Below are 14115 nucleotides of genomic sequence, written 5' to 3'. Positions count from 1 at the left end.
TTTATTTACCTCACTGATGCCTGGCACGGGTAGCTGGGATTCCCTGGCACAGGCACTCATCCCACTGGGAATTGTAAGGGTTCTCTGTGCTCAATTCCTGCTGTTCTCACACTGGGCACTCCTGCTGAGCAAGCTTCTTCCACATGTTTTCCCTGGGTGAATGTTAATGCTGTTGTTATTTCCCTTTCCGTGCAGGATCTGAAAGCGAACGAGTCACGTCTGAAGGACATAAACAAGGTTGCCAAGGATCTGGAGTCAGAGGGGCTGATGGCAGATGAAGTACAAGCAGTACAGCAACAGGTCCTCTTTTTCTCTAAATTATTCTGATCTAGAGAAGCAAAAAAATTCCTTTTTTTTACCTGTTATCTTTACCTGGCATTGCAAGATTCTGGCTGTTCATTTTTGCTCTCTGGTGTGATGACAGTGATATTCTAACCAGAGATATCTAATGCCTGTTCTGTAGTGTGGCCATCACAAAAGGCCCCTAAAGTTATATATTTTTTTTTAATAATGCTAGAGCAAGTTGCACCATCTAGAGCTTTTCTCCTTTTTTTAAAAATGGAAAGTCTTTGCAATAATATTAAAACTCAAAAAGAATCCCTGGACTTACTTCTCTTCATATAAATTTGAAATTCAACCTTTATTTATTTGCAGGAAAAATGATGAGGGGAAAAAAGAGAAAAAAATTGAGCTCAGCTTAGAGTGGAGGGGTTTTATGGGTTTTCTGTTCTGCTTTTTTTTAGTAATGTACCTATTTTTTTGTCAGCTTTTTATGTACTTGTGCTGTTTCTGTAATAATTCTGTCTTCTACCAACAGAGTATTTAGCAGGTTGTTTATTTTGTGAGCTATAAGATGGTGTGTAGATGGTCAAACAGTCACATTCCCATTCCTGCTGCACATTTAGGTTGTGTGAGCAGTGTTTGCTCAACAACATGCTGATAACTAATTTGTAGAGGGATGGAAGCACATCTCCTGCTATCTGTCCTTTTTAAAACCAAGGAAAAATGTTCTTTCTGTTAGAAAATAAGTTGTTTCTGTTTGTCTTTTCTCCTTTGCAGGAAGTCTATGGGATGATGCCCAGGGTGAGTGTTAATTCTGAGGTGGATGGTGTGGCAACTGTAAAAGTTTGGGATGTACAAGTGGAAGTTCAGCTGTGATTGTGGTTCATTCCCATGCTGGAATTCACTAATGACCTTGAATGGACATACAAAGATTATCTTATCTTTGATCCCTTTATTTTCTCAGTGTCTTGCCCCACATCACAAGTCTAAGCAAGCAGGATAACTCAAACTGATACAAATAAATATGTGTAAAAATGTATTTACTCTGTTAAGGGTTGAACACGGAAATCTTTCAAAGATTTTTTTTTTTTTTTAATATATTCTGATAGCTTTAGATTCTGCTTCACATTTAAAGCTGTTTCTTCACATTTTCAAACAGGATGAAACTGATTCTAAGACAGCCTCTCCCTGGAAGGTAGGTGTCATCACTTAGCAGCAACAACAAGAAAATAAAACGAAAACTACAGCACATCATCTTTTTTTGGACCATACACTTCTGTGCCATAGAAATTGCCAGCAGCCTGCTTTTACCTCTCTGCTGCAAAACTGTTTTGTTTTGAGCTTGTACTCTTAAGACTGATTCCAGTTTTTATACCAATATTTTTAGGTACTGCATGGCCACTAGTTCTGAAATAATCCCTGTTCACTTTGCATGAATTCTTTTCTTTCTGCTTGCTACATCGAAAAGGTTTTCACCTGACAGTCAAAGCCATTTCTGTCAATATTCCTTCAGTAAGGAATATGCTGTATTTGTCTTCCATTAATCATCTCCAGCTCATTTTCTTCAATAGTTAGAAGAAGCCTTTCTCCATTCATTACTGACTTACAATGGAATTGCTGTCACCTGCTGATGCACAAAAATACCTTAAATATTTTTTACATTATCCAACATTGCACTTTTCCCTAGTATTTCACTCCCATATTTTATATTTAACATCCACCCTCTTCAACTCTAAAGCTGCTTGTACATCCTTTAAGCTGTGTGAATGTGGGAAAGCCAGATCAGTGTGCAATATTTTGAGAGCATTGTGGAAAATGCAGCCATCTCAGTAAGAACTGATGATTTGTAAAGGAATTTTTTTACACATATTCTAAACATGTGCATTGAATTTTAAGAGTCTCATAGTAACTTAACAAACTATGATTAAGAGTTTGGGTTTTTTTAATTCAATTATTGAATGTTGCCTTTAAATTTTCCTCTCCTTGTTTGCTTCAATTTGCACAGGACAAGACTCACTTATAAATTTGAAACTATTTTTGCTGTGTTCTCTAATACCTTAGGCAATTGCAAACAATTTTTTCTTAATTGCTTTTGTAATTTACTTACATTGACTTTCTTATTGTTTTTTGATTTTTTTTTTTTTTTTTAAAACTTGATTTTTAAGGAGTTCTCCTTCAGGCTGATTTTGGCTTTGGTTGGTCAGAGTTGACTCTAATGCTGTATTTTTTATTTCTGCCTTTTCACCCAGTCTGCACGTCTGATGGTACACACTGTGGCAACCTTCAACTCAATCAAGGTAATTATACAGCACTTTAATTTAAGAGCTGAGAAGGTTTTTTACTCTCTTTTTCTATAGTCTTTGTCTTTCATTAAGCTTCATAAACCCTTTTGAATCAACTTCCTGAAAGAAGCATTGGCATATACAGCATCTGCTTATCAGGTTACATCAATATCTTACTGTATACATAGAATAATTTGGTTTTACATCTCAGGAGAAACCCTTAAATTATTTAATTAGGCTATCTGAATTTGTGCATTCTTCTGGAACGAAGCAGAATGTGGTAACCTTCACCTGCAGTGAAAGGCCAGCCTTGACTTTCCTCTCCTCTTCCTCAGGAGCTGAATGAGCGCTGGAGGTCTCTGCAGCAGTTGGCAGAGGAGAGGAGCCAGTTGTTGGGCAGTGCCCACGAGGTCCAGAGATTCCACAGGTGAGGTGTTTGTATCATATTTAGTCTTGACTCAGTCAAATCCTTTTGACTATTAAGAGCTCTAAAATATAGTGGGGCTTGTTCTAATCATATTTCAACTCCCAGCTTGTTCAGTGGAAGGTGGTCCAACAAGAATTCTTTATATTTTACTAGGAAAAAAAAGGCTTGTTAACACTAGAAACATGGAATTGCTGTGGGCATGGGAGGTCTGGACTAGTCTCCTATTTTGCCAAAGTTCACTTGTGTCATTTTGGGAAATATTTAGTAGAGCATTAACTACATGAACTTCTCTAGATATTGGCAACCTGCAGGTATCAGAGGTCCTGGTATGATCTCTGTTTTAATGGTCTTTTGCCTTCCCTTCCTTCAAACCAGAGATGCTGATGAAACCAAAGAATGGATAGAGGAGAAGAATCAGGCATTAAATACAGACAACTATGGGCATGACCTGGCCAGTGTTCAGGCCCTGCAGCGAAAGCATGAAGGCTTTGAGAGAGACCTGGCAGCTCTGGGAGACAAGGTGAGATTTGTGAGGAGGACAAGCCCAAAAGCTTTCTTTTTCTCCAGCAGAAGTGATTGAACTAAAGCAAAGTTTCTGTCTGTCTTCATTATTTCCTTTTCTCTAATTCCAGGTGAATTCTCTTGGTGAAACTGCCCAGCGTCTCATCCAGTCACACCCAGAATCTGCTGAAGATCTCCAAGAAAAATGTACTGAGCTGAATCAGGCTTGGAATAGTCTGGGAAAACGTGCTGACCAGCGCAAAGAGAAGCTTGGAGATTCTCATGACCTGCAGCGTTTCCTCAGTGACTTCAGGTAAAGATTTTTCTCCTCAATTTGTCTGTTTTATTATTAGTGAAGTATAGATGGCTTATTGTTCCACAGGAACGTTTCTGGGGTGGTTCAGAAAAGGACTGTTTTCCCTGTTCTGACTTCTTTCAGTGGAGGGATGGAAAAATTCCCTATTAATGTGTGTTCACAGGGACCTTATGTCTTGGATCAATGGAATCCGGGGCCTGGTCTCCTCAGATGAACTTGCAAAGGATGTGACTGGAGCTGAAGCTTTATTGGAAAGGCACCAGGTATGTGAAAGATAAGCATATCATGAACATCTACAAATGTTTTTTCCTGACACTTTCCAATCAGAATTCCCAAAATAGATAATTTCCAGCTCTGCCATCTGGTTATTGACCAAGGCACCTCTTGCAGGAGCACCGCACGGAAATAGATGCAAGGGCTGGCACTTTCCAGGCATTTGAACAGTTTGGACAACAACTCCTGGCCCATGGACACTATGCCAGCCCAGAGATCAAGGAGAAACTGGACACTCTGGACCAAGAACGGACAGACCTGGAGAAGGCCTGGGTGCAGCGCAGAATGATGCTGGACCAGTGCCTGGAGCTACAGGTATGTGCTGCAGTTTGGAAAAGAAGAATAATTCCTCTTTCAATAAGAAGGTTTATTCTCTCATGGTGGTGAGCAGTGCTCTTGGTCTGTCTTGCTCATGCTCTGGAGTTTTCTCTCCCCAGCTGTTCCATCGGGACTGTGAACAGGCTGAGAACTGGATGGCTGCCCGGGAGGCTTTCCTGAACACAGAGGATAAAGGAGACTCCTTGGACAGTGTGGAGGCACTCATCAAGAAACATGAAGATTTTGATAAAGCAATCAATGTCCAGGTGAGGAGTGTAGCTGGAGTAAGGGGAAAATAGTTTAGTTTTCCTGATGTGGATTATCAGCGAAAAAAGTCCCTGCCACGTGTGACTTCTAAAGTTCAACTCCAACTATTCAGCCATGTGGAATCTGCTGCAGATGTTTAGAAGCAGTTTATGCAGATTTTGTTGCCTACAGACAATTTCTACAGACAGTGTAGAAATAGTGGCAAATACTTGTGTAAATCTTTCACTGATTCAAAGTTATCGTGTAACTTTTTTTTTTTTTTAACAACAAAAAAAAAAGGTGTATTTCTAGTCTCCTGTAACAGGAAGCTGCCTAGATTTATTGGAGGATGATACTAAGTCCAAAAGATACTTTTTTTCCTAAATGGCACAGGTGAAAGGTGTTCTGAAGTTGAACTCTGCAGTCCTGTGGAAGACAGACTTCCTTCAGAGAGTCACATTTTCAATGCTGCATATTTAAAGAAGAAAAAAAGCCTTATTCTGTTGCAGACCCTGCTTATCACTTGATCTTAAGGAGCCACAGTTCTAATTTGTGGCTTCTGTGTTTAACAGGAGGAGAAGATTGCTGTGCTGCAGTCCTTTGCTGACCAGCTGATCGCTGCAGATCATTACGCCAAAGGCGTCATCGCCAACCGGCGCAACGAGGTCCTGGACAGGTCAGTGCTGCCCTGGGAGGTGGGGTCAGGCACTGACTGAAAGGAAATGCTCCTTGGTGACCTTCTGTAGCTGTTGAAGGTGATGCCATGTGTGGTTTTAGTGTTTCATTCCTATATATTAAATTTCTAAAGGTGGCTCCGTCTGAAAGCTCAAATGATCGAGAAGAGGTCGAAGCTGGGAGAGTCTCAGACACTCCAGCAGTTCAGTAGGGATGTGGATGAAATAGAAGCTTGGATCAGTGAGAAGCTCCAAACTGCAAGTGATGAGTCCTACAAGGATCCCACAAACATCCAGGTGAATGTGGTTCTCGGCTCAGAAATTAAAATACAAGTTTTAACTTTGCAAAGCCTTCTCTGGTTTGAAAATCCACGCTCAGGAATTCTTGTTCAGAGACAACAGTGATACATCATGTTGGACATGGTCTCCTTTTAACAAGGAGAAAATGAAAGTTATATTATGCATGAAAGGAGACCCAAAATAGAGCTCACTTGGTAATTATTCATGTGTGTAATTAATTATTCATGCATATAATTAATAAGATATGTGGTATCTGCAGCAGCAAGTTTCCTAAAGAAGCACAGGGAAACCCAAGTAGCTGTTCTGTCTCTCTCCCATCATCTAGACAATAAAATAAGGAAATGGAGTTCTTGGGTCTCATCTCTATCTTGTTATAAAATGTGAAGTATCGTTTATTTTTCAGTAATAAGGAATAAAGTTACCTCTTATGTTTTAATATTGGTTTATGAAGTAGTATGAATGAACTGAACTACTTCTCTCAATCTGTTTTATAGCTTTCCAAACTGCTGGTAAGTAGTTTGGACTAGCCCTGGTATGTGAATTTATTTTCTTTGCATTTCTGTGTGAGCCCAAGCTCTGGTTGCTGCTCCATCCATCAGTTCATGCAATCTCTTCGTTTTCTGTTAGTTCTTGACCTCCATCCAGGTTCAGCTGTTGATCCTGTGTTATGGGTGTGGCTTTTTTGTTAATGCCTATTCAGCATCATTTATTTATGTATTTGTTTTGCAGGTGTTCTGCATGATCTGTTTAATTTGTGGTGTGTTAGTGATATAGTGTGGGATTTTTTAGGAGTTAGCCCATAGGAAAATGGGATTCTATCCTCCTTTTTCAGGGGTTTGGCTGTTTGGCCTGTCATCCTCTTGTCTGATCATCACTGGGGATGATTTAACACATGACATAATGCCAGTGCTGTTGGCTTGTGTTTGTAGAATCGAATGCTGAAGATGGAGGATTCAATAAATGACAGACCTACATGGCTTAGTTCTTGCAGGAATAGCATAGAAGGGAATCATACAGAAAGAACACTCCAGGAAAAAATATGTACCAGATGGAAAGCTGACAGCACTTGTAAGAATACAAGAAATGGAGTAAAATGAGGATATATGGAGGGACAAGACAGAACAAAGAAAGGGGAAGCTAATGAGTAGGAAAGGAAAGAATCATTTGTCACTTTAGGCTGTGGTACATTAAATTGCTATTACTTTTAGCTGAAAAAAAAATGAGAATTTTATATTAAACTAGAAAGGCTTGTCTGTGATTTGTTGTCATGGTAATTATATGGAGATATGGAATTGGCAGCTTTTAAATTGAATTTTCCATGTTGGTAGATGTAGCTTTGAAGGATATGTTTTTGTAATCTCAGCCTTTGGGATTTACAGTTCCCAAAATGAAGCAGTTCATGCAGAATTTCTCGTGCCAGCGCTATAGTATTTCCCCTCTTTTATTTTTAATCTAACATTTCCTTTCATTCCATTCTCTCAGGGCACTCTCTACCCATGTCCAATGTTCCTCACATTTCCAGTTTATACTTGCAAATTCTGTCCTGTCACTTTTGTGCTCTTGTCATATTCCTGGTGGGTGGATGGATCATGGATATATGAGAGAGCTACACACTCCCTCCCACACCAAGGCTCCTGTTGTTCTCATGGTGCTCTCAACTTGGCAGAGAAAGATTTTTACCAAATAATTCAGTTATGCTTTTGTAGAGGTTTTTGGCTGTTAATTCATTATTTAGAGTGAGAGAGAGAGGTCGTGTGTGACTTTGACTAATATCAAAACTGCAGAAAGCAGTAGGCTGGATTTCTCTTAATTACCTGTAGATTAGGAAGGGAAATAGAAACTTGTGCAGTTACTATAGGAGTGGAAAGGATGATCTGCTACACTCAGGGGATGTGTAACAGCTGCTTTTCAAAGGGATGCATTGAAAATGAGGAAGCTTTACTGCAGTACCAGCTCAGCTCAACACAAGCAATGTTCCACAGGCACCTGTGAATGCAGAAGGTGTTGCCTGAGTTCTGTGTATCAGCTCACCCAGAGCTTTGCCAGGTCTCAAAGCTTGATGGTCACTCAGAGTAAATATTCCCACTGAGAGAGAACTTCCTCAGCTCAGCCTGTGTGCAAACCTCTTGACAACAACTGAGCCCATGAGAACAACTGAGGAGCCCTTTGCTGGTCTCTGACAGTTTGGTTTTGTCCTTGCAGAGCAAACACCAGAAGCACCAGGCCTTTGAGGCCGAGCTCCACGCCAACGCCGACCGGATCCGCGGGGTCATCGACATGGGCAACTCCCTCATCGAGAGGGGAGCGTGTGCCGGCAGCGAGGACGCTGTGAAGGTGGGAACAGCAAGTCTTCCTTAGCTCTTCCTTTCAGTGTTTGGATAATTGAGGGAGGAGAGGGTCCCTCTAAAACAAATCTTATTTTTAGAAGCTTTTTTATTTCAACCCCGCAGCAGAAACCAGGTGGATCGCTGTGCTTCGTCCTCAGGGATGAGGAGTTTTCCTGATTTTTCTGATCGGGATATTGAAGTTGAACTGTATTATATTTAGGCAGCATGAAATAGTGACTCTGTCATTTATATATCTGGAATCAACAGCCAAAGTTGCACCGTATTCTGGCTTTGCATTAATCAGAACTTATGTTCTTTGTGGTGTTTATTTATCCTTTCTGTTTTCTCACAGGCACGTCTGGCTGCCCTGGCTGACCAGTGGCAGTTCCTTGTGCAGAAATCAGCAGAGAAGAGTCAGAAACTGAAAGAAGCTAATAAACAACAGAATTTCAATACTGGAATCAAGGACTTCGACTTTTGGCTTTCAGAGGTAATTAAGATTGGAATTAATTACTTGCAAGACTTGTTTTTCTAATTTTTTATTCCCTTTGCTGATGTTAGGGTTTGTGGAGGATTGTCTACCTTTGAGCAAGTCTAGGTTTATTTTTTTTTTAAATCTTTTTTATTAATAAAAATCTTGTGAATGTGTCCATGTTATTAAACTGTAAGGTGAAAAGAAGCAAATTTGCACAGAGCCTTTTAGGTATTAAAAAGACGACAAGGGAAAGGTTTACCCACACTAGAAAATTGAGAAATTGCACAGTTTTATAGCATTATAATTTCAAGGAGTTTGTGAAAACACAATTTGGTCTCCATTCCTTTTTTCCTTCTCCATCTCTAGGTGGAGGCTTTGTTGGCATCTGAAGACTATGGGAAGGACTTGGCATCCGTTAACAACCTTCTGAAAAAACACCAGTTACTGGAAGCTGATATATCTGCTCATGAGGTATTGCTTTCTCTTCAGTTTTGGGAGATAAATCATAGTCATAAAATCTACAGATACCACTTTGGTACCTGCTGCAGTCACAGACTTATTATTAAAAACTGACTGTGAACAGTCAGGGTCTGATTTGTATCCTGGCACAACAAGCACTGAAATGAGATCCAAGCGATTCTCGCTTTCTCTCCCCCACGTGTCCAGGACCGGCTGAAGGACCTGAACAGTCAGGCTGACAGTCTGATGACCAGCAGTGCTTTTGACACTTCCCAAGTCAAGGATAAACGGGAGACCATCAACGGGCGCTTCCAGAGGATCAAGAGCATGGCAGCCGCTCGTCGGGCCAGGCTCAACGAGTCCCACCGGCTGCACCAGTTCTTCCGCGACATGGACGACGAGGAGTCCTGGATCAAGTGAGTGTTCTGGAAGTTCTAGGCTTGGGGGCATGTTCTTAGTGCCAGTGACACTCACAGCCTGTAGTGTGGCTTTACTGCTGCCTTTCCACAAGTGTGGGTCTCTACAACAAATCACCTTTTGCTCCCATTCCAGGAAAACCCAAGTTTGGCTTCTTATCTACAGTTTTTTTTGGTCACATTCCAATAAGCAGAAAAAGGAACACTATTTAGACTCAAACCAAATAACTGAAATTTGACTCTAGTCTCCTTAGGAAAGATCCTACCAAGAATTCAAACCTTATTTCAGTTTCAAGTACTTTTTAAATTCTATTCAGTTGTAGTAATTAATCAAATCTTTTTGCATATTGATGTTAGTACCTTGGGAGGAGGGAAAGAAATGAGCTGATAGAAATCATTCCACCTGGAGCACTTCTTTTAAAACAAGCGAACAAAAAGTTGGGCAACTTTACAAAAGGCATCTATATTTTTAAAAAAGAAAACAGTACAGAGAAATTCTGGCCTTCAGAGATGAATTCAGACCCTTTGTCACCTCCTTTCTTTCCACCACATGATATCCCTGAATGTACTAATAACTCATGTGCACACAAGTTTGTACAGCCAAGATTTTTGTGCTGTGTCAAGCAGTTCTTTATCTGGAGTTTGGGGGGCTTTTTGTCAGGTTTGACATTCAGAAGTAATTTTCAAATTCTATCTTTCTCTATTTTCTCTTGAATTTAGAGAGAAGAAGCTGTTGGTTAGCTCAGAGGACTATGGCAGAGACCTGACTGGGGTGCAGAACCTGAGGAAGAAACACAAGCGCTTGGAAGCAGAATTAGCTGCTCATGAACCAGCTATCCAGGTAAATCCCTCTCCTTGACATGTGTCTCTATAAGCAGCACCTTTCTTGCCTGCGGCAGAGATAAAGCCACAAGGGGTTTACTGGAACCCAAACAATAAATATGAGGAGAGCAGGTGATGTTTTGTTAACTGTGTGTTTCTCTGCAGGGTGTTCTGGACACAGGCAAGAAGCTTTCAGATGACAACACAATTGGAAAGGAGGAGATACAGCAGAGACTGGCTCAGTTTGTGGATCACTGGAAAGAGTTAAAACAGTTGGCAGCTGCTAGGTAATGAATGGCTGTAAAATTCAGTATTAATTAAAACAGTTACATAATGACCAGATTTATTGAATTTCAGAGGTTTAGGGTATGAGTCACATATTGCTGATGAAAGGCTCTAAAAGACTATTGTAAATGTTCCTCAGTAGAAACATGAATCTCTGTTTGAGGTGTATGTTGTGTTTAGCCTTTTCTTGCACCAGTTGGAAACCACAGACTTGAAATCAACTGGCTTTAATCCACTAGCAGGAGGTTTTACTGAATAGAAACTGTTGGGAGATGGTTCCCTTTGGTCCTTTGGCAGCTGCAGGCTTTGTGGTCCAGGGAATTCTTGGAGCTGCAGCCATGGCTGCTGCTGGAGGAGAGAAATGTGAATGATTGTGTGCTTGGGGTTCAGGCTCTGCACATTTACCTCACCTAAAAGCCATAAAGCAACAGTGACAAGTTTTACCTTCCCCACACAGGGGTCAGCGTCTGGAGGAGTCTCTGGAGTACCAGCAGTTTGTAGCAAATGTTGAGGAGGAAGAAGCCTGGATCAATGAGAAAATGACATTGGTAGCCAGTGAGGACTATGGGGACACACTGGCTGCTATCCAGGTATGGAGGAAGCTCTCAGCACTTTGTTGTTATTGCATTATTGTTGGTTAGAGCATAACAAAGCTCTGAGCTGGAAAGACAGTTAAAGAAGAGGCTACTGTTGGCTCTTTTTGAAGACCTACATTGTAAAAAACATAAATGCTAGCTGATTAATAACAATTACTTCTTAATAAATGGTGAGAAAGTATTTTTACAAGTGCCTGTGTCTTACATTTGCAGGGCTTGCTGAAGAAGCACGAAGCATTCGAGACTGACTTTACTGTGCACAAGGACAGAGTGAACGACGTCTGTGCTAACGGGGAGGATCTCATTAAAAAGGTGAGCACAAACTGGTAAAGAGAAACCTTCAAAGGCTTCCCAGGACATCTCCATGTCACAGCAGATTTGCTCCTCTCTGTCATCTCTTTGAAAAGAGCTCTTAGTCACTTGCTTTCAGCTGAAGTCCTTGCTCTGTCACCAATGTCCTGGATGCCTCAAGTGACCTTAACATCATAAGGGATGCTTTGTTTTTTCCCCCTGTCATGTAGAACAATCACCATGAGGCAAATATCACTGCCAAGATGAAGGGGCTCAGAGGAAAGGTGTCAGATCTGGAGAAAGCAGCAGCTCAGAGGAAAGCCAAACTGGATGAGAACTCAGCCTTCCTCCAGTTCAACTGGAAAGCAGATGTGGTGGAGTCATGGATAGGTATGTTCTGTACTGGAGCACAGTATTTAGTCACAAACAAACTGCTCCTTCAAATGCTTCTTCATTTCTTGAGATCTCCAGTAGCTCCTCAGTTGCTGTTGTAACAAGCAGACCTAAACCCAGAATAAACAGCAGTGCTGTTCCTGATCCATTCTTTTGTGGCAACCTGGTTTGGAATAGAGGGAATGTTTGAGATGGAGAAATGACATTTTTACAAAATCTGTTTAATTTCCCAGGTGAGAAGGAAAACAGTCTGAAGACAGATGACTATGGACGTGACCTCTCCTCAGTGCAAACTCTGCTCACCAAACAGGTCAGTGCTGCTGCTGCTGCTGCCACCCCATGAGGGATGGGAACAACTCTTCTACAGTACACAAGAATGTATGCAGGATATTGAAAAGTCTAAATAAAAATACAATCTAAAATATGTTTTGTTCTTTTAATGCTCCAGGAAACTTTTGATGCTGGCCTTCAGGCTTTCCAGCAGGAGGGAATTGCAAACATCACTGCTCTGAAAGACCAGCTGCTGGCAGCCAAGCACATCCAGTCCAAGGCCATCGAGGCCCGGCACGCTTCCCTGATGAAACGCTGGAATCAGCTGCTTGCTAACTCTGCTGCCAGGAAAAAGAAACTCCTGGAGGCTCAGGAGCATTTCAGAAAGGTGAGTGGCCAAGCAGGGGGCTACAAAAATCTGATTGTGCACTTTATAAAAAACAGACACTTGCAACTTCTGTAGCTTGTTCATGCTTTTGCAACTAATGATTTTCAACTGACGAGATCCTGGAGACTTAACATAAGAATTTTTGAGATGCCTGAAAGAAATAATAAAGGCAAACTGTCCCTGATGCATGTTAATTCCAGATCAGCTCATACAGAATACTTGCATTTCTGCATAACTGCATCTTTTCCCTTCCCAAGGTTGAGGATCTGTTCCTGACGTTCGCGAAGAAGGCGTCTGCCTTCAACAGCTGGTTTGAGAATGCCGAGGAGGACCTGACGGATCCCGTGCGCTGCAACTCCCTGGAGGAAATCAAAGCCCTGAGGGAAGCTCACGACGCTTTCAGGTCCTCCCTCAGTTCTGCCCAGGCTGATTTCAACCAGCTGGCAGAGCTGGATCGCCAGATCAAGAGCTTCCGTGTGGCCTCCAACCCCTACACCTGGTTCACTATGGAGGCTCTTGAAGAAACCTGGAGGAATCTGCAGAAAATCATCAAGGCAAGTCAGAGAGGGAAAGACTTTTATTAGTTTATGACCTTTCAGTTATCCCTGGAAGTCATCCTCCAAGATAATCGGTCCAAGGGTTTGTCACTGTAGTACAGGTGAAAATATCTCAGAATTCATGAGCAAAGGAACATCACCATTAACTCTAAACTTGTGCTGTTGTCACTTGTTTTCATGGTTCTCCATTTGTGGCCTTTCCAAAGGCAAAGCACACGTGCTTCACTTCCTAACTGGAAAATAACTTTTCTCTGGATACCCAGGATGGAGCACTCCATCTTGTTTTGAGCCTCAGAACTGTGTTGGGATGCAGCTCCTAGTTTTTGCTTGTTGTTACAGGATGAGGGCAATCATATTATTTCTCTGTTTGAAATCACTTTTGTTCATTTCTCAGGAACGTGAATTGGAGCTGCAGAAGGAGCAGAGAAGGCAGGAAGAGAACGACAAACTGCGCCAGGAATTTGCCCAGCATGCCAATGCCTTCCATCAGTGGATCCAGGAGACCAGGTATGGCTTGTTTTTCCAGGAGCTGCCCTTAGAGAATTCCTCAGCTGGTATTTGTATCTATCTACATCTCTTTGGACTGTCTTAAGTTGTAAATATCTCCTGCTGAAAAAGAGCTCATTGGGATTTGTTCATCTCCTGCAGCTGGGATTTGAGGGAGGCCCCATTGGCTACAGGAGAGAGGAAAGCCCTGAAACTTTACAAAATGTTCCTACTCCTGAATTTATTTTCCTGCAGTAATTCCAGGTCTCCAGTTATTCCTGAATTAGCCTGCAGCACAGCTGGGGAGCACAAATAACTCCAAGGAGACTCAGAAGAGCCAACAGTGTTTCTGTTACTGCCCCTTTTGTATTGATTGGGAACATCAGTGGAGAAGCTGTGAAAAAAACTTAAAACTTTGTAATCACTATTCCCTTTCCTTAGGGAAGATTATTATTGGACAGCCCAGGGAAAAGATTTAACAACTGTGTTAGAAGTACAAAGTCTCCAGGTTGAGCATTGCAGGTGCCCCTGCTCAGTCAGTGCTGTCAGCAGCTCTGACAGGCTCTGGCTGGGGGTTGGAGGAGGTGAGTTCTGTTTCCTTTAACCCTGTGATTCTCTGTCTCTCATGTGTTTACAAATAGTTCTGTATGTGTCTTCATGAAATAATGAAATATAAATATGATTTTTAACTTTCTGATGTTTGCTTCCCACCCGAATCTCTGTCCCTCTCT

The 14115-nt window shown here is 41.6% G+C and overlaps 1 protein-coding gene across 7 annotated transcripts in view; it reads left to right on the top strand.

Moving 5' to 3' along the window:
- Positions 1-14115, top strand: part of SPTAN1 (spectrin alpha, non-erythrocytic 1) — a 47830-nt gene that overhangs the window by 27413 nt on the left and 6302 nt on the right. For 4 of the 7 annotated variants that reach the window (XM_027649979.1, XM_027649976.1, XM_027649982.1 and 1 more), the window contains 26 exons: positions 196-300; positions 1060-1083; positions 1442-1477; positions 2532-2579; positions 2900-2991; positions 3367-3511; positions 3624-3805; positions 3972-4071; positions 4199-4396; positions 4519-4665; positions 5218-5321; positions 5454-5616; positions 6114-6128; positions 7822-7953; positions 8299-8436; positions 8788-8892; positions 9088-9296; positions 10017-10137; positions 10284-10405; positions 10861-10993; positions 11213-11311; positions 11521-11680; positions 11917-11993; positions 12132-12341; positions 12599-12895; positions 13293-13405. In XM_027649979.1, coding sequence (XP_027505780.1) covers positions 196-300; positions 1060-1083; positions 1442-1477; positions 2532-2579; positions 2900-2991; positions 3367-3511; positions 3624-3805; positions 3972-4071; positions 4199-4396; positions 4519-4665; positions 5218-5321; positions 5454-5616; positions 6114-6128; positions 7822-7953; positions 8299-8436; positions 8788-8892; positions 9088-9296; positions 10017-10137; positions 10284-10405; positions 10861-10993; positions 11213-11311; positions 11521-11680; positions 11917-11993; positions 12132-12341; positions 12599-12895; positions 13293-13405 — 3275 coding nt within the window. The remainder of the gene's footprint in view (positions 1-195; positions 301-1059; positions 1084-1441; positions 1478-2531; positions 2580-2899; positions 2992-3366; positions 3512-3623; positions 3806-3971; positions 4072-4198; positions 4397-4518; positions 4666-5217; positions 5322-5453; positions 5617-6113; positions 6129-7821; positions 7954-8298; positions 8437-8787; positions 8893-9087; positions 9297-10016; positions 10138-10283; positions 10406-10860; positions 10994-11212; positions 11312-11520; positions 11681-11916; positions 11994-12131; positions 12342-12598; positions 12896-13292; positions 13406-14115) is intronic. The other 3 variants (XM_027649977.1, XM_027649983.1, XM_027649981.1) reach the window with 1 other exon arrangement.

Source organism: Corapipo altera, unplaced genomic scaffold (assembly GCF_003945725.1).
Source record: "Corapipo altera isolate COAL_440 unplaced genomic scaffold, ASM394572v1 268, whole genome shotgun sequence".
Lineage (NCBI taxonomy): Eukaryota > Metazoa > Chordata > Aves > Passeriformes > Pipridae > Corapipo > Corapipo altera.
Note: the sequence above shows the minus strand (reverse complement) of the source record. Positions and strands in the feature narration are given on the sequence as shown.